The 27,052-nt window shown below is 37.3% G+C and overlaps 1 protein-coding gene across 6 annotated transcripts in view; it reads left to right on the top strand.

Moving 5' to 3' along the window:
- LOC129741935 (uncharacterized) overlaps positions 1-26,400 on the top strand; it is a 59,708-nt gene extending 33,308 nt beyond the window's left edge. For 2 of the 6 annotated variants that reach the window (XM_055733782.1, XM_055733770.1), the window contains exons 2-8: positions 2,765-4,110; positions 14,538-15,333; positions 21,854-23,364; positions 24,949-25,142; positions 25,226-25,740; positions 25,806-25,902; positions 25,971-26,400. In XM_055733782.1, the coding sequence (XP_055589757.1) occupies positions 2,995-4,110; positions 14,538-15,333; positions 21,854-23,364; positions 24,949-25,142; positions 25,226-25,740; positions 25,806-25,902; positions 25,971-26,211 (4,470 nt within the window). In that variant the 5' untranslated portion in view covers positions 2,765-2,994 and the 3' untranslated portion in view covers positions 26,212-26,400. Of the gene's footprint in view, positions 1-2,673; positions 4,111-14,537; positions 15,334-21,853; positions 23,365-24,948; positions 25,143-25,225; positions 25,741-25,805; positions 25,903-25,970 lie in introns of those variants that run through there. The other 4 variants (XM_055733787.1, XM_055733777.1, XM_055733793.1 and 1 more) reach the window with 3 other exon arrangements.
- The last annotated feature ends 652 nt before the right edge of the window (positions 26,401-27,052 follow it).

The following is a 27,052-nucleotide window of genomic DNA, read 5'->3' as shown; positions in this document are numbered from 1 at the left end:
CAGTAACGTTCGTGAAAACTAAATGCAATTCTATTTATGAAGGTATGTGTGTGGAAATGTGGGCGTTACAACAACTTGTATTAATTGTATTTATTATTTTGCAGAAAATCACTACGATGGATTCAATTTTTCCGACACCTGTCGTCGTTTTCGTCCGTGGGGGAATTGAAAAACGCCGACAGGCGTTTATGTCGAGTCGAAAAGATCAGTTAAGTGTATGCAAGCAAACTGAATAAAGGTTCTTTATAAATCAATATCGCTAATTTGTTTATTATTTTCAAACACTCCTTTAAACAAAACATCAGTAAAAGAGAGGTTGAGCATGTAAATCTACAGTAAACAATCAATATCAATGGGACTGGGAATTTACATGTAACGAACAGTATTGATACCTGTAATAACGCGATTCCCTTCTACCCATGCAGTTGCATGTAAATCTACGTGGATTTTTCTAACTGTGTAACTATCGTTTTACTGTCTGTAATTTAAACAAAGTGTTTAATTCTAGTAAGAGTGAATTGTATTGAAGTATGAAATTGCTTATTCAATGAATTCACCAAATAAAAAAAAGTCTCAGTTATTCGTGAAACAACTTTGACAAGAATTATATAAAAAAAATACTTTGGGTCAGTCTTAGAAGATTTCCAAATTCAGGAATTTTTTGGAAGTGTGTAAAAACTACAACCGAAAAAGTTCTGAAAGACATGATGCTTAGCCCCTGTAGGTATGGAATTTTAGTAAAAAATATCAAAACATTTCTTATACGATACAATTTTTCATTGCAAATTAAGCGTTTCGGTCGGGCCGGTCGAAAATGCTGACGCCTCTGTAATAGTGATGAATCCATTAAAATATTAGCTTGTTTTTAAAGCTAAATAAATTTTATATCCTTACCTTAATCGTATAACAGTCTTGGAGTTAAATATTTGTCATAATTTAAGCTTCAAGAAAAACTGTATTTAAAAAATATCAGCCGGAGAGGATTTTCTACCCAAACAAAATGGCTCAAAATCCCATACAAGCTTCAGGCTCGTTAAGCGATCCCTACCCGTGGTCCGATATGGCCTAGGCAGTGCCAAACGTTTTATGCAATTTCTAAGACATTTGGCATCAAACAGTCATCAACATGTACGTACAAGTTTGGTTTTGAAAATTTGTTGCCCTGCGAAGACGCGCTTGCGAGCTGTGTTTTCAAAGAATCCATTTGAGAGCGTCTGTTTTTGTTACGATGGGAAGGACGGTTTCCTAAAACACACTTAACTTTCCTGAGTGTTTACACTAAGAGTACACTCGAAGAGCAACACTGGCGGAGCACACATCACTCATGTAAGTGAGTGTCGAACATTTATTTTTTGGGAAGCATGAGCAGAGTGTGTGCGGTTTGCCGCTCACAAGAGTGTGGGGGTTCCACACCTCTTTGTGAAGCTTTGCTCTTGCACTTATGAGTGACACCTCAGGAGCCGTCCGAAGCCTGATGATGAGGCTGCGTAAGCTGTTTTGTAGCTGTTTTATGGGTCTTTTGGTTGCTTGGGTATGGTGCCACAAGGGGTACAAGTGAAAAATTTCAAAAAATTTTATTTTGTTTTTCGAACGTTAAACCACGTAAAACTGCGTAGAAAAAAAACCCGAAAATCTGAAAAAATTCACAAAATATAGTTTGAAACACGAAAAACCTTTTGGCATTATTAACTCAAAATCGAACATTTTTACACTTATACCCCTTTGGGTCTAAAATTGATTTTTTTAAACAAAGAAAATACTAAATTTATCTCAAAAAAAGTTATAAATAATAAATTAAATAAAAAGATGATCAAAATATTGAAAATACTGTTGCTTTTAACTTTTTTTTTTGTCATGTATTCCATAACCTTCATTTTTTTTAAATTATTATCATTACTTTCCTTTCGTATGATTTTTTGCAGTCAAAAAATCTCTATCAAATAGTGTGACTTTTGTCTTTTTTGTCATTTTTGTTATTTTTTATCATTTTGTCACATTTTGGTTTTTGGCATTTTTTTTTTATTCTTGTAATTTAAGTTATTTTTTACATTCATGTAATTTTGTCTATTTCTGTTATTTTGAGTGTTTTTTATTTCATTTTGTCATTTTTTACTTTTTTGTAATATTCGTTATTTTATGATTTTAGTCTGTTTTGCCAAATTTGTCTTATTTTCAGTTTTGTTGCTATAACGAAATTGTTATATTTTTAATTTTTAGTTCCTTCTTCAATATGTCATCTTCGTCTTATCATTTTCGTTTTACTTGACATTTTAAGTAATTTTTGTGGCGGCGTGTTTTGCTCATTCAACAATGAAAAGGACTGTATCGACTCAATGATTAGGGATGAGATGGATTCAACTTTTGTTCGAATAAGATGAGAATTTAACCTATCATAGCTATCATTTTGATCACATTGGGTTATCAGGAAGGCGGATATCAGGATTGTCTTCTATCAATTCAAGACGAAACAGATTTATATAACGATCCGCTGTGACTTTGAAATTTCCCGCTCATATTGGATAGGTATAGCATCTAGCTGTTTAATATGTTAATGAACTCTATCAGCAAACAATATCCATTTTCCAAAGCCACATGACTTAGATATCTCTCTTCCTCGCTCACACAGTGTCTAAGTGCCATTTTCCCATGCTAATTAATCACACTTCTAAACAGTAGCTGCAAATAGCTACGTGAGTGCATCCCCTTAGCTAGTTAGAGGGACCAGATATTTTCTCATATCGGTCTGTGTTGTTGTTCCCGCCAGCAGCCATCAGTAGTGCACCCGTGATACTAAAATATCGAACCAAAGAGAGAATGTAAGAAAATAAAAGTGATCCGATTAAGTGAACTTCATCGACTTCTTCAATCCGACTCCGTCCGAAGAAAGCAACCTAGTAAATGTTTTCCCTCAAAAGCTGATCCCCAAGTGATCTTGCTAATTAAGTGCCATAACCAAAGAGTGTTTGAGAAAGAAAAAGCATTCTGAATGCAGGAATGATGTCAGCAACGACCAACTCTGAGAGGAATTCCAGAACCTCGACTCATCATCATCAATCTGTGGTGCCCCGACCTTTTGAAGGCAGTCCTACTCCAAGCATTGGTAGTAGCAGCAGCACCAGTAGCAAATCTTCGATCAACGCCAGTGGCAATGCATGGCACTTCAAAGTGCACCAATCGCCAACGTTAGGAACAACAACGATGACGTCGACGAGACAACCACCTGTCATAGTCAAGAGATTAGGTGGCCGCAACCATAACAATGGTGCTTCGTTTCGCCTACCGGTTGTTGAGGTGGGATCGCTACCGATGCTTGATCGCGACGTTTGCGGTGACGTCTCGGATGACGAAGACGCCGTTTGGCGTCGACGTCGAGTGGATTCCGCGAAAGCCGTCGTCGTCGATTATTGTTATGATGGCAAGCAGCGACTGAGCGCCAGTTCTCCGGTGATCTTACTCGGAGCAGGTACGACGACGAATGCGATCGCAGGTGCTCACGCGAAGGTAATCGACGACGATCAGCACCAGCAACAGCAAAAACGTTGGGGTTGGGGACCCGGGGCAGGCAGTCACGTCGCGAACATCTACGAGAACGTACCTTTTCCGGGAAACAAAGGATCGTTCGGTGTGCAGTCGACTGTGGCGACCTGTTCCGTGATTGCTTCGGGTTGTGGCGAGGGTGCAGGGTACGGCAAACTTCGCAAGTGTTGTGAGGAAAATATCTATGAGAATATCTGCGAGGACTGCGGACGTCTGTATAGCACTGATAAATGTGCCTTTTGTGCGGTGGACGAAGACGAAGGAGATCGATCGGTAGCACGGAAACCGACGATCAACAAGTATAGTGCCAAATTCCAGGAATTCTTCGGGAACTTTCGTCTGAAATCTCCGTCGGTGGGGGTGGGATCGAGTGTGCTTGGGAGATCAGGTGTGGCGCAAACCAAACGGAAATTGTCCAAGAGTGACATCGTGCACAACGTTGGTGGCTTTGAGGATGTGTTCCGCACCAACAAATCGTTCGACCTTGGCGAAATCTGCCGTATGCGCCAGCAGCAGGTCCAACAACATCAGCAGCTAATAAGCAACAGCAGCAGCAGTGATTTAGAACAACTGGTAATAAGGCGAACGAAAACGATATGCTTCTTGTATGGTGGTTTGCGAAAGTGATTCATCGGTTCAGATTGTTTGATTTCGTCGTTCTGATAACAGGAAACCGGAAATTGCCGGAACTCTTCCCAAGGGTGTGCAAGCTTCTAAAAGAAAAACAAACTTGAGTTATTCGAAATTGGGATTTACAGAAAAACTTGTGAAGATTTAGTCGAGTGTATTCATCCTACTTAACAGACTCACAGAATGACGTGCGATATTGGATGGAGAGTGATGATTAATAAGCAAGTGCTCATTCAAAAATGATTTCAAATGTTTAGATTTGCCAAGCGGTTCCATAACCTTTTCTTATCCGCGAACAGAGAAACGTGAGTCAAAACCTATTCCGTGACCTGATTTCTCATGTAACATATGAGGCCCTTGGAGCCAAAGGGGTATAAGTGCATAAAAGCTTATTTCGAGAAAAAACGCTTTTAAGTTGTTGTGTTTTGTCATTTTCCATATATTTTTCGATAATTTATATTTTTCTTTCGAAAGTTAAAGTATGTTAATAAAATTCTAAAAATCTGAAAAAATCAGCAATTAAAGTTTGAAATATGAAAAATCGTTTGGCATCATTAACTCAAAATCGACCATTTTGTCACTTATACCCCTTTGGCTCTGAGGGCCTCATATGTTATCAAACAAATATGAACTAATGACAACGACCGTCGGTGAAGTATGTTAAAATCCCAGAAAAACAAAAAACAAAAAAAAAACGTCGGTGAAGTATGTCAAATGAAATAGTTCATTTAACTGTATGCGGTTTCCCTGTTATGTAATCGGCATTCTTTGAACGGCTACGCGTTGAAAGTATAAACAATGGGCTGGGTCACTTCTTATAGTGTAACGGCATTGAAATCTCACGCCTCATGGAAGGTAGATAATTTAAACGAAATTTTAAATGTTCCGATTTCGGTTTTAAAAGTATTCTAAGTATAAAATTGAAAAAAAAACTCAGGGTTTCATTAGGTTTTTGGAATCTAGAATATGTATATCTAAGGCTATGATCATTTAGTATCCGGGCAGTTACAAACGTGTGTATTTGAAAAACTATTCATTTGATAGAAAAACTGTTTATGGAGGAAATGAAGGTGTTAATATGACATTTAATGTAAAAATATAAAAAAATATTTATCAATGATTTCAAGAAATACCCTAAGTTTTTCATAAAATCTCTTTTTTTCAGTCATGTATTGATTTATTTTTTTTACCACAGAAGCAAAACCTTTGCAAAATCATGATATTCAACACAAACTCACCTAAAAAAATCAATTGGAATCTGGTTACAACCTTTTCATGAGTACACAGCAAAAATTATTTTCTGTAAAATTACGGCAAATATCCTGTAACAAAAAGGAGCAGGACATTTACCGCAATTTTACAGGTCTAAAAAAGTTTACATGACACTTATTTTTAAAGTGACAATAACTTTTACAGCTTGCTTCAAAATTACAGGCCGCTTTAAAATTACAGGCTTTATTCAGATTACGGGCTGTTTTCAGATTACATGCTCCTTTCAAATTACAGGTTTTCAAATTACAAGCTCCTACAAAATAACAGGGTACTTCAAAATTACAGTGCTGTAATACTGCATTTTCTGTACTAGCTCAAAACTATTCTTAATATATATAATTTGTTAAACACTCTACTAGGCTGACAGAAACAATTCTCTGGAAAAAAAAGATTTTCAAAATGATAAAGTAGCTGTTACAGCGCAAAGCAAAAATTATTTACTGTATAATTACGTGTAATGTTCACATTACAAGGGCGTGGGAGAGATGAACATTTGCTTTTGCGACTTTTAGGCCCCACGGGAAATCGGAGTTCTCTAATCCAGATGGAAATTGAGTGTGTGTTTAGTTAGAAAAATGTATTTTCTTTTTAGAGCAAACCAATCGAGCTAATTTACCTCCAGATTGTATAGAGCTAAACTTGCGACCGGCTTTGCCGGCTCCAGTCCACAAAAAGTACTACTTGACCAAGGTCCTTTTTTCTCAGGGTCAAGTTTTTTTCCTAGTCATACACCTCGTCATCGAGAACAGAGTGACGTTCCTGTCCGCGCCAAATCCTTAGAGAAGACTGTGGTGTTTTTGTCCTCACCAAACAGCCTCATAAAAGCGAAGGCACGCATCCAATAGAATCGTTAAAACATATCAGAAATCAGGTTACAGCTCATAAGTACCTTGGTAATTTACTCAGAATTATTTTATTCTTCCAAATCAAGTAATTTTTCGGATATGGTTCATCCTCGTTGGAAAAACACCAAATAAAATCGTTGAAATTGAATGTTCATTTGGCTGTTATTCGAATCGATCCTCGAATTCGGGTTCCTTAGCCAGTGGCATCCATTTTCTCTGTTGGTTTCGGTTCGTTCTTGGCCAGGGACGGTTTCTTCTGTTTTTATTCTTGAGATTTCTTCTGTTGAGTTCCAGCAAGTACCGGCTGGAATAAGCTTGCTCTGGAACTCTAAAAGCTTCTTGGTGTTGACTTCCTTTGCCTTGGCACAAAGCATAAAGTTGACCATTGTCTTTACTTGTGCTGGTTCAGCACAAACGTATAAAAACGAGTCACACTTTCAAACGGTACCCGGAAGTAGAACTTCTTCAGGAAGTGGTTTTTTTGTTCCTTCCACCGAATACAGAATTTAGCACAAACTACCTTGGCACCGGAAAACTAGGCCGCTATCCTGTCTTTGTAAATTGAACACAATCAACACATCAGGAAGTCAAATTTCTAGCTGTCGATTGAAAACCTCATTCGCATCTTTCCGTGGAAATCTAGAATCTGACCTAAAAAAGAGGAAAACAAAATACTATAAAATGCCAAATTTCAATAAATCGACCTACATAATCCCTCTTCGGCTGAAAATCTAGTTAAGATGAAACGTATTCTATTTTCAGCAAATCACGGAGCGAAATTTAAGCTTGATAATTTTGAAGCAAACCACAATTTACACTTTGAATTGACACCAGAAAATCTATATACCAGTCAGGAATATTTACTAAACCAAAAGGGAGTAAGCTAAACCTTAAATACCAGAAGGTATCAAGGGAGTTTCGCATGTTTGATTATAACGATAATAACACATAATTATTCATTTTTATGCTAGTAACTGGATTTGTTTACAATTGGCGTTAACGCCCTTTTCAAAAACCGATACCGAAATATTGAAACTTGGTATGCAATGGGCACAACACGATCTTATGAAATTAAATTTTTTATTGAAATTATTTTGAAAAAAAAAGTTTTGCTACACAATGTTGCATATTTAAAAAATGACAAAAATATTATCATCAAAATTTGAATGTGTTAAAATTGATATTGTTAATTTTGAATAAAAAAAACAGTGATTTCGATACACGATAGCCCGTTGTTCTTTACACTGCAGCCTAGGCACACTGGCAAGATGAACTGCTATTTTTGTTATGATACGAACTTTGTTGTCTGTTGTTTTTGTTGGAAACCTGAGACGGTCTCAGTGTCTTTCGAAGAAAATTGGAGACGCTGAGACCGTCTCGAGACGAACCGTCTCCTAGTGTGGACTAGGCTTAGACCAGGGCTTAGACGTGACACGAGAAAAAGCTTATTGGTAGTGTTGTGTTGTGATTATTTTATGGTCAGCTAGCAAGTGCGTACTTATTTACGTTAAAGCTTTTCAGACCAGCGAGTCATCAATCTGCTAAGCCTTAATAATTTAATTACTCATCTGACCAAAACTGCTTGTTCGATGACATCTTTTGCATGGAGGGCTAATAGAATGATCATCGTAGTCTCGGAAGGTTCCTTCCATTTTCATACTAGGTAGGTTTCGTATAAAGTTAACTCCGATTCCTTAAAATACATATATAGATTTTGTTAATACAACATCATTTTACATGTTTCAGGTAATTGGCGGATCTTCGACTGCTTTTCAAAATCGTTGCATGATTCTCTATTCTAATGCAATAGCTGGGCGTTTTATTTTTAATCGAGCGAACAAACTTAGCAAATTTTTAATATGAAACATTTCATCTTCGGAATCATATCAATACATCAGAACAAATAGCGTACTATTAAGATCAACAAGATATACTCCCAAACATAATTATCAGTCTGGCGAATTCGGTATTTTATTATTTACATTTTGTTTCAATTCATGTTACTAAATTTAGAATATAAAAATTTGCCTAGTGTAACAGTGCAACGTATTACTGTGTTACACTTTTCTACACCATGTTAAAGCATTATTCGTTGGATATAATATATAATGCAGGCTGTGGTAGGATAAGATTGTTTCTAACAGGTGTGTAGCTCGATCTTTTTATAATAATTTACTCATGATGCTTAACGTTAACGCTAATTAGCTAATTAGCTATTGTATCATCTTACTTTTAATCATAGATTAAAAAAACAAAATTGGAACCAAAATAAAGTGTAGGTGCTTAAGTATGAAAATGTTCAGCCTTATCAAACACACTTACCGAAAACGATTTGTGTCCGCAGTCGAACTGCAATAGGGCGTTCGACACAGCGTTAAAGTGTCGAACGTCCAAAGCTTCCTAAGTCGGTTATCTTATCCATTGCATCGACATGATTGTTCCGGCCGGAATAGAGATGCTGTTCCGCTCCCGAATTAACTGAAACGGTTGATTTTGCCTTTACATGGATCATTGGGGCAACATAAAATTCTAAAATAACATAACAAATTTCTTTCAAAACGATATCAATTGCTCGACAAAATACCCAGTATTGTTTTAATCAATTTCTGATACATGGTTCCTTTTATTCTACAACTTACCGGTCCATATTTTTCCATCGAGCCGGCTTGCCGTTATTGCCATGGGACCAGAAGCTTCGGCCAACGAATACAGACGCATCTACTGCTTGGCGAGATCCGTAAATACCTGCCGATTGGTAGGAATATGCTAGCCGCAGCCACCGTTGCTTTGTTTTCTGCTGAATCCAGGTGGAATATAGTACTAGTGAGACGAAATATGTAAAAATTGTCAATTTAAAAACAATACAAATGTATAATGGAAATTTAGCAAATATAACGAATCGTATGTCCGTTCATATAGTTGATGGTATAACTTACCTGTATTTTTAAGCAAATTATCGAGTATTAAGAAATTTCTTCATTTGCCATTCGTAGCAAAATATAAAATGAAAAATGAGAACTTACGAATAATCAGCCGGTGATGCCTGATTCCCGCAGTAGTTCTAACTGGCTGATAACGAATTATTTACACCCGCGCTTCCTGTGGCTTAGTGGCCAAAAACGTACGCGATGCTTTTACACTCGTGTATTTCCGATCGGTCTCCATAGCACTACCACGAAACAAACAGTCGATCAGTGGCTAGCAATAATGAATTTTGTTCTTTTGATTGACATCCTATAATTTCACAGTCCTGCAATATGAAAGCGTCTGTAGATAATGCTCTCACTTGAAAATAAATGCTTCGATCTGGAAAATTACAGTGCAAGTCCTGCTCCTTTTTGTTACAGGACATTTGCTGTAATATTAAATGATTTTTCATTTGTTTTTCAACCAACCCATTAAAAATAACGTGTTATTTAAATTACAGGATGTATTATATTAAAGGTAAACATTTTCAATGACACGTAATAGTCATTATTTTTTTCTGTGTAGGCATTTCGAAAAATTTGATCTCTTAAATCTGGTTTTAACATAAATTTTTTTGTCCATCGGAACACATCTGTCATATTGCGTAAAAACCGGATGCACAGATTGCGATCTTTGGAACTGATCATTATTAGTTATTTACTTGGTGCCTACTAGTCAGGCAACACTTTTTGACTGCCGGAAATGGATGTTTTGCATTATTTATGGAGTCTGCATTCAGTTCTCCCCAATAACCATAGACTATTTACCATATTTAAGGTCAAGGGTTGCACTTCGATGGTTGGTTTGAACTTCGTGTGGATCCTAGAGTGGCTTCTTATACATCTTAACCATTTGGTCCGAAAAAAAATCAGAAAAAATCAACAGTTCATGAGCTTTCAAGTCAACAATGAAGAATTTTCGAGGCGCAAAATGTTTAAAAGAAGCAAATTTGTGCAAAATTATTTTTACCATGTCTTTTTGCATCGTAAATATCTCAAACACACGTTAACTTAAATATCAATCAAGAATAGGCAACATTTGGAACATTTGGAAGTACGATAGTTCATGTTTTTCCGTTGCCAATGATTCATGGCCTCCTATGTCAGTCTGTCTGTTCCCTATAGACTCGAAAACTATTGAAAAGATTCACGTGAAACTTGGCAGGAATAGGCTTCCGTGGCCGGGGAAGGTTCCTATAATAATTTGGGACCCCTCTCTTTCCCTGGAAGGGTGAAGGGGGTCTCCTAAACAAAATTGACACGTGAAATCAATAACATGTGCTGAAAAACTCCAATGTGCAAATTTTCATTATAATCAGATGTATAATCAAGATAATGAGGTTTATTCTGAGAGTCACGTGACGTGATGTGCAAAATTTCACATCGTTGTGCGGACTCCAGAAACCACTCTAGGCTAGAAGGATCAGCTCAAATGTCCTGTGATCGATTTTTGGAGCTCATTCATACTAACGTTTCTTCTTTGAGAAATATTTCTTGGAGTCAGGATAAAGGAATGAAATAGAATAACCCCCAATAAAGCAAAAACAGTGAACAGATAATATGGACGACAATTTTTGCCGACCCCTGACTCGAGATTTGAAATCTGAAACAATTGAGCGTCCCTCAAAACTTCTATGTGGAAATTTTCATCTCTATCCAATGCATAATAACGCCAATACCGCAAAAACATTGAACAGTGTATAGGTATACGGACGACCCCTTTCGCAGTCCTCTGAATTAAAATTTGTCTCCTGAAATCAATTACTCGTTCCTTGAAACTCCCACGTACCAAGTTCAATGTATTTAAGCATTAATATCGCGAAAACAGTTTTAATATGGACGACAACTTTGGCCGACCTTCGACTCTGAATTTTAAACCTGGAATCGATTGATCGTTCCTCAGAATACTCTTATGCAAATTTTCATCAAAAACAAATATATAATAACGCCAATATCGCAAAAACATTTAACAGTTGATATGGACGATCCCTTTAGCTGGCCCCTTCTACAAAATTTGATAACTGGATTCGATTGTCCGTTCCTTAAAATTCCCGTCTGCAAATTTTCATCTCAATCAAATGCATAATAACGCCAAGATAGTAAAAAAAATTAAAAAGTTGATATGGACGACCTCTTTGGCCGACCCCTGTACCTAAATTTAATACCTGAAATCGATTGCTCGTCTTTCAAAACACTCATGTGCAAATTTTCATCTCAATCCAATGCATAATAACGTCAATATAGTAAAAACACTGAACAGTTCATATGGATGACCCCTTTTGCCGACCCCTGACACAAAATTCAATACTTGGAATCAATTCCTCAACTCTCAAAACTCCAATGTGCAAATTTTTGTCACAATCCGACGAAAAAGAACGTCAATATCGCGAAAACAATATTTGTCTTGTATGGACGACTCCCTTTAGAAGGGGTCATCCAAAAATCTGAAAACATTTTTCATCATTCCTGGTCCTAATGACGATCCAAGCCAAATTTCAGCACATCTGATGCTTGCCTATGGACCGGTTCTTCATTCCTTTACAAATTGTTCTACCTAGCATTCCACTTCGCCGCACGTGTCAATGAACTTACTTAAAGTAGTAAATTTATCGGCGTTAAAAACTTATCATCAACTTATGTTAGAAAAGTGTAGAGCACACCGGTTCAGCTAGTCTATAATAACATCAATATCGCAAATACGGTGAACAGTTAATATGGACGACCCCTTTTGTCGATATCTTATACGAAATTTGATAACTGGAATCGGTTGATCGTTCCTTAATATCCTTATGTGCAAATTTTCATTCAAATTCAATGCATAAAAACGTAAATATCGCAAAAACAGTGAAAAGTTTATATAAACGACCCTTTTGGCTGATCCCTGGCCTAAAATTTGACACCTGAAATCGGAGTATATCCTTAAAACCTCTATGTGCAAATTTTCATCTTAATCCGATGTATGATAACGTCAATATTGCAGAAATTGCTTTTCATATACAGTACCGTTCATAATTGTATAGAAATTTAAAGCACGCGCACTGTCACTTCGACTTTGAACTTCCATAACTTTTTTCTCTAATTATATTTTTTGATCAAATTTTCTGCGTTGGATAGATCAACTATCATACTATAGTTCCACAAAATTTGAGCTTTCTAGAGTTTGTGTGGCCTGAGATGCAGCAGTTCTACGAAAATCGGACTTTTTGGACTTTTACCATTCAAACTTCTCAGAACTTAAGCTACATTTTTTATTGAAATTTTGCTGAGTGATTGTTGAAGTATAAAGCTAGCATGTCTGAAGTTTTTGAAAAGTTCTATCGATGGGATCAAAAGTTATGCGAGGTACAATATTTCAGTCATGAACCTAAAAATGCGATTTCTATAGAATTTTGGAAGATTCATGAGAACAATATCTTTTCCATTCACAAATCAGTCAAAAAATGTCTTGCAAAAGCAATAAGAAAAGAAACAATGAAATAATTGATCTATTTGTGTTTTGAAACCAAAATCTCGCGATATTGTTTTGATTTTTTGTTTGAAATAGATTAACTGGTTGTTAAACATAAAATAGGATTTTTCTATGGAAACATTCGTCCAAAATTCTATAGAAATCGCATACCTAGGTTAATGTCTGAAATATTGTACCTCGCGTAACTTTTGATCCCATCGATAGAACTTTTCAAAAACTTCAGACATGCTAGCTTTATATTTCAACAATCACTCTGCAAAATTTCAATAAAAAATGTAGCGTAGTTTCTGAGATATTCCAGTTTGAATGGTAATAGTCCAAAAAGTCCGATTTTTGTAGAACTGCTGCATCTCAGGCCACACAAACTCTAGAAAGCTCAAATTTTGTGGTATAGTAGTGTGATAATTTATCTATCTAACGCAAAAAATTTGATCAAAAAATATCATTAGAGACAAACGTTATGGAAGTTCAAAGTCGAAGTGACAGTATGCGTGCTTTCAATTTCTATACAATTATGAACGGTACTGTATACGGATTTGCGCCAAATATCATAATAATATGAATATTCCTCACTCCCCAAAACCATGAAGGACACATCAAACGCGCCACCATGTGTGGAAAGTTTTACCAACATGAATAAATGTTCGAGAAGACCTAAGTGACCTTAGACAATGTTTTTTACAAAAGCTTCTGGCGTCAGCTGTTAAGCTCATCATCACCGAAGCATTGTGTCCCGATCTTAAAATTACACCATAAGACCTTTTAACCACACTACTCCAATAACGATCTTCCTTGAAGGTAGAATTATCGGCATTAGATTCTATGCCGGGCCGGCACTAACGAGCTTTCTCATTGCTGGCATTGTCCTCATAAGACAAAGCAGGATGGAAACAATCAGCCAGCAAGAACATTGTCGAATGATGTGCCGAGCGCTGTGTGAGTATGTGAACCGGCATTAGAAAAAAAAAGCATTTCTCTGTTTCCAACCACCGGCTAAGATGTCCAGCAGTCAGGACCCGGCAACTTTACACGATTTGTCTTTGCATCGTGTGACCAACATCTTTTAAATAAGTGTTCGTAAATCTCGTTTTTAAGCTTTTTTTCCTCAGATTTAAGCTTTTTTGCCTTGAGAGCATAGGAGATGAAAGCTCAAATCTGAAGAAAAAAGCTTAAATCTGTCAAAAAAGGGGAAATCTGAGGGGAAATCTGAGAGATGTGCTCCATACGGTTTGAATAGCGTTGCCGCCGTCTGCCAGCAGTAAGCAGCTGTGAGTGTGTATGTAAACCGGCAATAGAAAACAGTTTTCCGTTTCCCATCCCCATTTCCATCCCGCTCCCATTCCTATCTCATGGCAGAAGCATCGTACAGTTATACAATCATTGCAGATTGTAAATCTTCAGCTACATTTAGAAAATTTGGTACAGAACATCATCTACATCAGTCATTGGAAAACAATGTGATTCAGCCTCAGATAATCAACTTTTCCCGAATTTGGAAGTCTCAACAACAAAAACAAGTAAATTGAACGTCTCTGCATCCGTAATTGTATCAAATTAGACGTAACAAATAGAAGCGAAGCACACATAATCGAACAACAACTGCCGAAAAACATCAGTTGGTGTATCAGAACGACGAATTCGAACAAGCAAACCGCGTAACGAACCGAAGCGTCAACATTTTCACCTGTAATTACTCAATAAAAAGAAAAAAAACCTCCATAGTAGCAAACGAAGAAAACACCCCATTTTCACTTTCCTTGTTTATTTTTCACGGTACGTGTTTCATCAATTTGCTGGAAACGCCGAACGAACGAAAAGGAAAAACAAACCCGCCAACAGCAACATAAACGATCTTACGAAAGCAACAGCAGCATTAACAACAATAAAGCCGGCATCGATCGCGTGCCTCTGCTATTGCACAAAAGCGACGATCGCGATCGCGAGCGACTTTTGGTTTCTTCAAAGGCGACGACGCCCATAAGCCCCCCAAGTGACAACGACGACGTTGACGGCGGAACGAAAGCGAAAAGAAGTGCAAATTTAATCGATTTTTCGGACCCTCTCTTCGGTTTCTGTGATCCGCGCAAGTTGGTTTATGAAAATTTGAGTTTCGGACCGAACCCTAACCGGAAACAAATTAGTGAACGACCATCACCGGAACTTGAATCGTTGGATGGATCGATTCGCGAGTGGATGACGTCACTGGCTTGGGTCAGTGGCGCCGAAGATTACGAGTGCGACGAACAGGAGGTGACTTATCACGTTAAGTCCATTCCATCGGCGACGTTCAACGACGCGGCAGAAAGTGGGTGGGTCTTTCCTCCAACTGGGGTTCAGAAAGGGGAAAGGTATCACGATCCGGATCGGCTACGCCATAAGGTCGAAGAATACCGACAGAACATAATCAACAACAATCACCGGTGCCGCCGACGACCCGGTCATCGTGGGAGTAGAATTCGGAACAGTTCCAGCAACATCAACAGGGAAGAGGCGAAAGTGGACGATCAACTGGTGGTGATTACCTTTCGGAATTCCGTTTTTGAAGATGAGCGGGATCATGGTGATGATGACTCGGACTGTTCCGATGGAACGCTGACGCCGACCAGCGTTAAGGGTAAATTGAATTGATTTTGTCAATACGGAAATAATGGTTGTATAGAATTACAAAACTATGGAATCATGGAATGTTTTTTTTTATTTTCTTATAAAACAAATTTAACATTAAAAAAATTACCTTAAATCGAAATATTTTAATCTAGCGTTTAAAATGTCTAAGATAAAAAGTGTAACAAATAGAACTTTTTGAACTTAAATTATGGTACAAAACTGATTTTAGAATCACAACACTGATTTAAGAATCACAAGCAAGAAACTTGCAGTTCGAACGAACAAAAAATGGTATCTGATCGCTCCAATAAGTTACCTTTAACTAAAGAAGAACGGATCTAACGATGTTTTGCCTTCTGAGTTTGCTATCATCGCGTTGATAGCTAACTGAGAGGGTTAAACCATCGATAGATCCGTTCTGAGTTAAAGGGAGCTTCCCAAGTAACACAGATCAAGCTAACTAGCATTTGGATGTTTTATTATGCTTTTATTATGGCTTGTTTCGTGCAGCTCGTTTTATGACGGTTTAATTTTGGTCATGCAAAATGCTTATATTCTTGAATCGACCATCTGTTTTCAGATAATTTTTAAAACGCTCATAAATCTTTCATTTAATATACTGTTTTAGTTATTTAGAAAGATTAGGAATGCTATGTTTAAACTATAATAAAACACAAACTTAGAAGTTTGCTCCAAGCTTTCTTTTACATGTTCTATAATAGCACTCAGTGCCTGATTATTAAACCGCCATAAAGCTTAGTGACAGTTCTCGATCAAGATGTCAAAACAGGACACGCTCTGATTAGATAGCACATATTTGAATTGGAATTCCCATTTTTACACATTTTTGATAAGTTCTGTGTGTTGATTTTGAGTTAAAATTAAAAAAAATATAAAAATCTTTGAAAATTTCGAATTACCGGAAGTGAAATGAATAACTCTACAATATGAGTATTGAGTAAAAGGGTTCAAATAGGAGGAACAAAATTTGTTGCTTGACGCCATCATCAATACAAGATGGCGGCTTCCGCTTTTATTTTCAAAGCTGTAAATAACTGAAAATATCTTGAACCATCTTAATATTGTTATTAGGTGAAATTAATAAACGAGTAGAGGTCGAATTTCGTTCCCGTCGCCAAATGGCGACTCAACTTGAAAATACTGTAAATGACTAAAAATCGCCTCAAACCCTTACAATATTAGTTGAAAGAGATGAACCAATAAAAGTCGAATTTCGTAATTTGACGCCATCCAAATTCAAGATGGCGGTTTCCGCTGAACTTTAAAATGTTGTAAATGACTTAAAATCGTATGCAACCTATACGCTATACGAGTAGTAGTCGATTTTCTCTTTTCGCTTTACTCTGAAATGCTGTAAGTGACTCAAAATCGCATAAAACAACCACAATACAGATCCCGATCGTTTTTGGCAACATTCGATTTTGGCAACATCCGATTTTGGCACATGTGCCTAAATCGAACAAATAACAGAAAAAGCATTACCTTATAGTTTTCGCTATAAAAGGACCAATACAATTTAGACATAATAGCATTATAGACATAATATAATGTCATAAACAGCAAATATGGCAAAAAAAAACTATAAACAAAACACGAAAAGTGCTAAATGGATAAAAAACATGATTAAAAAATGTAGTACCTACTAAGTAAAAACAAAGTTGGGGAAAAAATCGTTCGATTTTGACAACACAAAATGTTCGAGCGGGTTGCCAAAAACACTCAGGATCTGGTTCGAAGTTTTCGTGCGGTTTTTAGTCATTTGCAGAATTTTAAAGCTCAGTGGAAGCCGCCATCTTGGATTTCAAGATGTCGTTTGATAGCAAACTTCGACTTTTACTCGATTGGTCCTTTCACCCAATGCCCATATTGTGGAGGTTTCATGCGATTTTCAGTGATTAACAGCATTTTAAAGTTCAGTGGAAGCCGCCGAGCGAAATTCGACTTCTATTCGTTTAGCCCTTTCACCCAATATTGTTTGGTTTTCATGCGATATTAAGTCATTTACAACATTTTAAAGTTCAACGGAAGCCGCCATCTTGGATTTCAAGATGGCGTCAGACAGAGAAATTTGACTTCAACTCATGATTTATTCCACAATCAATCCTTTTTCAATCAAAAAGTCTATCCTCATTTACTGTACTAATGATTAACAACTCAGAAATGAGGAACTCATCCTAAGCGTTTAATTCGTTGGCTTGCGAAAGAAACGTCAAATCGTAGCTTTTTTTGGGGTCATCATTAAACCATAATAAAACTAATTAGCCATTTTTCTGACCATTGCAAAGCTATTAAGCATTGAATTGAATAACGCCATGTTAGTTGCAAAATCGAAGGGCACAAAATGACGCCATGTTGATGGATTCCCAATGCAAGCATTGGAAAATATTTTTTCAAGCCCATTTTCCATCAATTCCATCGTGATTGACCATCAGATTTGACGAGGCGCATTTATTTTAAGATACTATTTCATACACATTTTACCTAAAATCTTGACTGGCAGTACAAAAGAGGCTCATAATATGGTTAAAACATTGGTATTTTGGCTATTAATTAAACCAGATCATAAATATCTCAATAATGCAATCATCATTCATCAACCATTATGGTTGCTGGAAAAAAAAATAAAACTCCGAGAACTCACAGAATCGAAAAAAACAATTATAATAGCTTTAAAAGCTTTGGTGACCAACTTTGATGACCAACAAGGATATGTCATGATGACGTTTCTAGGGTAGGGCCAAATAGCCTAATTTTGGCTTTATTAGAGTCCAGGTGATGTTATAGAATGCGCTTTAGCTTTTTATGAAGATTAATGCTATAGTCCAAACGAAATTTTGCTGACCATAATAAAGCTAAAATTGTTACTTGGGATGAGACCTGAGACTTGAGACATGAGACATGATACATGATACATGATTAAGGTTGCCAGAATTTTTTCCACTCCCATCCGGGCCTAGCAATTCCGGGCCTTTCTTCAAAAAATCCTGGCAAAATCCGGGCATGGATTTTAATTTTTCAAATTCAAAAACCGGGCAAAAACCGGGCTAAATTTAGGTGTTATTATTCGTAAAAGCAAGAAAAAAATGCAAAAAAAATAAAATAAATATTTTATTAATGTAATTGCAGACTTCCTAAAACTTTTTGGAACACTTAAATATTGAAAGGTTTGTAAAAATAAATCAGCAAAATTATTTGAAACAACCGTTGACAATTTCCATACCGTAATCGATTTTGCTGAAACTTACTCAAAAACTTTAATTTTTTTTTTGTTTCTTTGTGAAAATTCTGAAAAAACCGGGCAATATCCGGACTTTTTTCACGATATCCGGGCAACCGGGCCGGACCGGACTTCTCGAAAATTTTGCATCAAATATCCGGGCAAACCCGGATAAAACCGGGCAATCTGGCAAGCTTATACATGATACATGATACATGATACATGATACATGAGACATGAGACCTGAGACATGAGACATTAGACCTGAGACATTAGCCCTGAGACTTGAGACATGAGACATTAGACCTGAGACATTATTTAGAAATTTTCAGGTTTCAGTTTGTTCATCTGTTCAAAATTTCGTTCCAAGAAAATTGAAAAATAAATCCAGCAACTAAAATTTCCAGTTAAGAAGTTGGTATAATCTGATTTCTAAATGACACATTGTTTTGAAATTTTATATTAACAAATATTTATAATGAAATTTTTTTTGTATATATTTAATTAATACCGTGTTCATTGTTATAATTTTTTATTATAAAATCGAGAAAACTGGAATGGAAAACAGAAACTAATACGACCAATACAGATTTGAGGCCCATTTACAGTTTTCTGACTTTTCCTAAAATGAAGAGCGCTACAATTACTAATTTTTAGATTTTTGAATAACCCACCAGAGACACCCAGCAAAAAAAGGACAACTAGCCGGTTAGGTTAGGGTCATATAGACTCGGGTTATTGTTTTGGTTGTAAAATTAAAACTACTGAACCGATTTTCATGAACACTACCATTTTGAAATCGTCCAAATGCTGTCCAAATGTCCTGCTATCAGATGTTTCTTAAAAATTTGAGTTTTGATTTTTATGGTCTTCAGAAAACGACCTTAAAGCCAAAAAGGCCTAAAAAAGTGGATGTTTTGTATCAAAAATAACTCATTTTGTTGAAGTCGTATTGAAAAATTCCTCATTGATATGAATTCAGATTGATTGAGAGCTCATATTGAAATAATAAAAGTGCTTGGTTTTACAGACCACAGATGGTTATTTGAAAAGTTAAAAAAAAAAAAAATTTCGGTGATTTAATAACTTTTTTTTTTAAGATGATCAAGGAACATTAATCAAAAAATTGTCGTTCTGTTCAGTTAAATTCATTGCCAACCGATAGTGATGAACTAAGGGGCCGTTCAGATACCACGTGGACAGAAAAATGAAATTTTTGACCCCCTCCTCCCCCTCCGTGGACAAGCGTGGACATTTGGCAAACCCCTCTCCCCACCCCGGATGTCCACGTGGACACATTTGAAAAAGTTTTTATTTTAAATACCTATAATTTGACAGTAAGAAACACCACTTTTTGCCATTTTGTTATAGAAATGGCTGATTTCGTTAAACCGAATAAGAATTTCCCTATATACAAAAAAAATGATAATTTTAAATTTCCTAATTATCATATCTTTCAAGTAGCTACTTATTGTTTAAACTTGAACTGGAAAGGTATGCTATTTTAAGATTTTGATTAAAACATATTAATATTTATTCACCTTTAGAAAATATTTTGAAAGTAAGTATGTCCACGTGGACATGACCCAAACCCCTACCCCCCTCTCCGTGGACAATCGTGGACATTTCCATACCCCCCTCCCCCCCCCTCCCCTTAGTTGTCCACGTGGTATGTGAACGGCCCCTAACAATGAAGATTATGATAGGGTGACAAATTTTAGTATTAAATCATAGAATTTCAACATGCTGAGTATCAAATCTGAGGTATATCGACTTTTACTTTACGCTTTTTGTTACTTTGAGTAATCTACTCTTAAAATAAGAAATATATTTTTAAATTATATTTTAAGAAATCGAATACGACACTTCAATTAACTCAAGAATTTGCACATTTAATCCATTTTTCTGTTGAAATACGGCTCAGCGAATTTCTGGAACAAAACGTTGTATGTTTTTCGCGGTTCTTAATGTGATAAAAATATCACAAAAAAGGATTTACTCAGTTTCCATTGTATTTCACATTTTTACAGATTAATTAATTTATCAGCCCGGTTTTATAATTATTCAAGAAGAAAATCAATGATTTTTAATTTTTCCTTATATTTCCATTCATTACATATGACATAAGAAACCAAAAACTTTTATTACTTTGAATGAATCTTCAAATCAGCCTCAATTTAGCTGACATAGTGAATTTTCATTATTCGAACCGGGATGGTCACGATCTTTGTTTAAAAACGACATCTTTTTTGGACTTTTTGTCTATCGGCTCAATTTTCAGACGCCATAAAAATTGTAATCATTTTTTTTTCTTCGTAAATAGATAGTGAACATGTAGACGATTCCAAAATTGTATAATTTATAGAAATCGGTTTGGTAGTTTTGAAGATACAGCCTAAATAGTAACCCGGATATATACGACCCTAACCGGCTAATTGTCCCTTTTTTAACGGCAAAGGAAGGTTAATACTTAATATCTTGCTTCAACTATTAACTTATAATCGAATCAATTAAAACAAAGTTCGGTTGAATAAAATCAAAATTTTAGTTTTATTTTATTGCATTTAATTTTTAATTTTTTCATAGCTTACAAATTATAGAAATTCCAAGGTGACAGTAACAAATAATATTTGAAATTTTTTGTGTCTACCAAAAAATTGTGAGAGTTCACGAAGGAAAATAAGTATGGCTAACTAAAATCTAAAAAAAAACCTATAAGAGGAAAAACGACACTAAGGGATTAAATTTCTTTAAAAAAAACAAAACAAAACAAAAAACACAAGAAAGTAACATTTAGATTCAGGGATGAATGAACTTTCAAGTTTAAAGTCTCTCTTATCAAACAATCAATTAATCAACATTTAGGTACACATGTACTTAGCTGAACTATTACGTAAACATTTTACCAACGTCTTAGGATTTTAGATTATGTTCTCACGTTGGATACCGAAATGTTTCAAATTATCAAACTTTTAACATTACTCGCTTTCAAACATAGATTTTCCAATGCGTCACTAGACCCCTTAAGTGGCCAAAAGCCCGGCCAGATAATCTCAATCCGAAATATTTTAATGAATAATCAGCACAGCCGAGGTAATCATTCTTAATTCCAGAGCACTATTTATGTTGGAGCCGAGTTGAACTGGAAACAGTATTTCGTATCGGCTCAGCAGCAAGTAACTTTTAATTCGTCTGATTGCACATTATTCCATAGCTTATTCTAAATTTTCAAATCTAGTTTAAAACATAATGAATTTCTCGTCCCTCACATCACAACCGCCATCATCAGTGGTTACAACAGCGGTGGGGCTGCATCGTTTCGAGCCCGAAAATCCGTCCATCGCATCGGAGGACCGTTCCGATTTCGTTTGCGGTTTGCTGAACATTTTCGATGCCGTCCTAAGCCGAGAGAAGAAAGAATGCAATTTACTGCCTCCTCCTTCTTCTCCACCATTCTTGTCCGACCAAAGTCTCAAAACCAATGATAACAACATCAACACGAATGCTAGAAGTGACGTGATAAGCAGCTCATCGTATCGGACAAGTTTGCCACAACAGCCACATCCACAGGTAATCGTCGTTCAAGATACGAAATTGCCTCCGGGATCGAACTGCTTGGTGGTGACGGCCTTATCAGTGAACAAACAACAACCATTACGGCGTTCGGAAATTTGTCGTAGATTGGCACGGGAACGTTTACTCACACTTAGTCTCTGTCGAGTAGTGCTTGGGAACGATCCCCAGCTAAAGATTTTTTTGCTAGTCAAGGTCCTGAAACTTCAAGTAGGCAGACGGAAGCTAGTGCTTAATCGGAGAAAAACTTACCTCAACCTCATAACCATGACCAGTAGTAGTAGTAGTCAGTCACAGTGCCAGCAGCGATCCGGTAGTCCTGCCAATAGTGCCTTGTGCGAGGCAATTCGGATAGATCAGTACTTTCAATTTCTGGAAGGCAACGAAACGATGATTAATCTAGCTATCAGCAAACGAAGACGCCGTCGTAAAGCTGATGAACTCATCAACCCGGACCTGCAGAGTAACTCCTCCAACGAAATAAGCTGCGGCAGTACGACCAGTGGTATAAATTCCGACAGCGGAGTATCGCTTATGGACGAAAACATCTATCAGCAGATCTGGACCTGCAAAACGGACGGCTCAGAACCCACGGCACACGAATCTCCTCAGGAACACATCTACGACTACATCAAACTCCATCCACCGCAGGACGAATCCGAGTGGGAGGTCGTAGTGGACGACTTCGCCTTCTCGAAGCGACGAACTCACCTCCGACCGGCACCTCCCATTCCCAATCGGAACATCCGACACCCCCTGGATCAATACCGTAACGTGTGTATCCTCTACAACCCAACCGAACCAAAGGTCAACCAAATTATCTACGACTACCGGCGGGATTACATCTTCAATTACGGCAGCTGCACCACTAAAGTTGATGACGAATCGTCGAAGAAGCTGTCTAATCAAAGAACGTCATCGCACGATAGTCTTTGCGAGGCCGACGAAGAGGAGGACGTCGTCGAAAGAGCAAGTTTTGAGTGTGACGACAGCTGCTGCCCGGACTTTGATTACGACCTGCTTGACGACGACGATGGTGAAAGTCTGTCTTCGTCTTCCTGTCCGCACAACAATTCAGAAAGTATAACCAAAGATAGGAAACCCGCAAACACCAGTAATCTAGGCAGGAGAAACAGCTATTGTCCGTACTCGTCGATACCGGACTGTGTGCAGTATTGGAAGTTTATGCTGTTGAACGTGCACTACAACGAAGACGAGGAGGACGTGGTGAGTTATGTCCGTCAATTAATCACAACGAATGACCGTTTGTTTCCACACTAACCCTCGTGTACTAACCTCCGGTACTAAAGTATGCTTCGTTCGGTTTACTACTTTATCGGAACACTAGTGATGTTATTAACCCGGTGAAAGGTTGTTGTTGAACGATGGTTTTAACAAATTCGGTGGCAGCTAAGCCATTTAATTCCTTAAATAATTTTTTCAAGGTTCAGAAAATATTTCAACAAGGCATATTGAGCGAAGTAAGTCGGCTAGAGCCAGCCAGTGTCATAACACGGAAGCTCGCAAAAAAACACTTGAACTATGTGAGAAGACCTATTAGAGTTGGTGTCGGCTTATCGAGCGAGTATCGTGTTGCTTTTGCCCGTCGTAATGATTGGAAATTATTAATATTTTTTTATTAGTGCTGATAAGAAATCTATAAATTGCTTCCTTTCTCCGTTTTCCGTTACTTAGAATTTCTGCAAAAAAACATGGATGAGTTTTGAAACAAAATTCTTAGACCACAGGGTTTGAGAAATTCAATGACCCCAAATCGACTCAGTCCAACATTACATATAAGATGGCTTATCGATCATTAGAGCTTGTTTTCCGGTGCTCGAAAATAATAATTTTGTCGTTACCAGGAAACAAAATTAGTTTTTCTTAAATATTTCTGTAAAGTTAAAAAGAAGATTGTTTTTTTTTTGGTGAAAAATCAATAGCTACTATAGGAACTACATAACTCATGAAAACTTATTTAAGAAAATGTGTACTTCCGTAAGAAAAGAGGGGTATCCATACCTCCCCCGGAATGCTCGTTATGCCCTTATCTCCTCTACTAACATACTATTTCAACGACATATTTTTATGGATAAGGTATTACAAACTATTCCGCGTTATGATTGTTTTTATTTTCTAAATTGTGAACTAACATCTCCAAATCCGACAACTTTCAAAATATTTATTGATCACGTTTCAATTCTCTCTACAATCTCATCTGAAAAATCTTTCGTTCAATCTATTAGCTAGCAATAATATTTGACCACGCTCGGTTGGATGATAATCATCTCCTATTTTAGCTAGACTAGACGATGTCGTCGTTAAGTATTTTTCCTGCACTAGGTGGGTAGGTATCTCCTACTTCTGTTTATTGTTGACGGTTTTTACTGATTATGAATCACGTGCTGCAGTAAGTGCTTCCCTACTTTTAAAACACTGATGCACAAATTGAGATAATTGCACACCAGTTACAATTAGTTCTGCAAGGAGAACCTCTCGTTAGCTTTTCAAAAGATTACAAGAAACGAAAAGCAGTCTTATTAATTATCTTTTAATTTTTCTACCTTATAACTAAGCCGTGATTTCGTGACATAAACCTAGAAAGACTATCGGATGAAACATTAGGCATTTACTAACAAGTATGGGATCTTAACTTTTGGATTGAGGATTGTGGTTAAAATGTTTGAAAATTAATAATGCCATTTTGATCCAGTATCAAGTCAACATTTTAGCAACTTAGCAATCAAACTATGAGTATTTCAAATATCGATCTAATTAACGACAATTCACTCACCTTCACTTCCGTTCCAGATAATGACCGAAAAGACCCTGGCAGTGATATCGGAGAACATCGAACAAAATTTAGCGCCACTGAGAATAACGCTCGACGATGATCAGCACCATTCTAGTCTTAGAGAACTTCAGCCGAAGCAGTTCGTACCACATCACCCACTGCAGCAACAGCCGCAGCCGGGGCCCAAATTTGGCAGTCCAACGGCAAGAAGGTAACTGTAAAGTTTGAAGCAATTTAATCAAGACTTAAAATATTGAGAAAGTCTAATCAATATACATACCTATTTTTCTCCAGTAAACCGGACGTGCCCTTCTTCGACAGCTGTCCGGGAACGTACACCTCCAAGAGCATCGAAAACCTCCCGGATGTTTTGCCACCTGTTCAAGTCGCACAACAAGAGAAGGAAAAATCCCCGAACCCGAAACGCGAGAGATTTCGGGATAAGATGAAATCCGTCCTACCGTTGAGCTCATCTCGCTCCGACGAAGGTCTGGTGTTTGGTGTCGAGCTGGAGCAGGTCGAACGTGACGAAAAGCTCCAGGTGCCGCGATTCATGGTCGAATGCGTCGAGATACTCAAGGAACCGGAATACATGTGTACCAGCGGGCTGTATCGAGCTTCCGGCAACAAAAACTCTATCGAAACCATCAAAAAGAAGATGAACGAGCGGCGGTCTCCGAAGAAGTATGATTTCCTGAAAAAGCAGGACGTCCACTCGTTGACCGGTTCGTTGAAACTGTTCTTCCGGGAGCTCAAATCTCCACTAATACCCAAGGACATCTACGAAATGTGTGTTCGAAAGACCAAAGGTAAAGTTTTCTCTTATGATCCTTCATAGACCGATGTTATCATTTTTTTTTTCATTTTCTTTTAGATGAAGCAGAAACCATTGAAAACATTAGACGTAGCGTAGAAAAAATGGAATTGATCAACCGGAACACCCTCCGGTATCTCATTCGTCATCTTCGATGGTAAGACTTATAAAATCCCCAAATTTACGAAATCCTTCCTGAACTTACCTGATTTTCCTTCTTTTAAGCGTGCATCAAAACAGTGACACTAACATGATGAATTCGTCCAACTTGGCTATCGTTTGGGGGGCTTGTCTGTTTTCCTCGACCCAGGGGCTGATGGAGAGCTACGAGAACAATGACCTCGGTCGGATCAACACGCTTCTGAAGCTGCTGGTCGACCATTACGATCGCATTTTCTACGGTGATACCGCCAATGTTAGTGTTGCCAACAGCGGTGCCGATTCGACGACCAGAAGCCAGTGCTAACACGGTGATCGTGAAATGAAGACCGATTCCCTAGTGTAGGACACTGCAAAAAAGTTGATTATTTTTTATTTACATTCTTAGAACAAAGTGTGTATACTTATCGTTGTTTAAAAGTACTGAACAAAGACACTGTTTGTAAATTTAAATCGTTATACAAATATTTTATATATTTAGGAACCTTTGAAAGTACTGTGAATTTGTTTTTCTTGTCACATTGATGACATACTTTCTGTCCTGTTTGTCCTGTCTTTTCTATTTTGTTGAGACTCAGAAATTCTTATAACTCTCGAGGGTTATGAAAATTATTTAGCAAAGCGTCCAACTGCTCCAAACAACGCAAGTTTTTAATTAACAAATAATGGGGACGCTCCTAGAGTAGACATAATCAATGTGACATCTGGCGCTATTTCCTCCGGGTCTTGTTGAACATCGCTGTGCGGGACTCGAAATGCTTTATACAACGATGAGTTTATCTGTTCGATCTGTCGATAGCTGATCTGCTCGGTCTCTGAGCAGCATTCATTTGTCGTTACTTCAAGCTGTGAGAAGCGTCATAACATTTCCATTGGCGGCAGCTTTTTCGCTCTCATCAGCCAGGGAGTTTTTTCAGGCTCTCTTGTCTCGTCTGCAAGACCGCTAACCAACTATGTATCTTATGCAGCTTGTTGTATGCGGGTGGTTTCTTGGTGACCTAGCTTGGTACACGCCTGCTCAATTCCGCTCTGGCTTTTCTACGATTATTGAATATCTTCAGGTTTCATCCGAGTGCTTCTTCAACATATTCTACTGAGAACTTCAAGACACGTCGTCATGGCGCCAGTTGATTCTGATTGGCTCTGAG

Source organism: Uranotaenia lowii, chromosome 1 (assembly GCF_029784155.1).
Source record: "Uranotaenia lowii strain MFRU-FL chromosome 1, ASM2978415v1, whole genome shotgun sequence".
Lineage (NCBI taxonomy): Eukaryota > Metazoa > Arthropoda > Insecta > Diptera > Culicidae > Uranotaenia > Uranotaenia lowii.
This window is presented reverse-complemented; position numbering and strand designations above follow the sequence as displayed.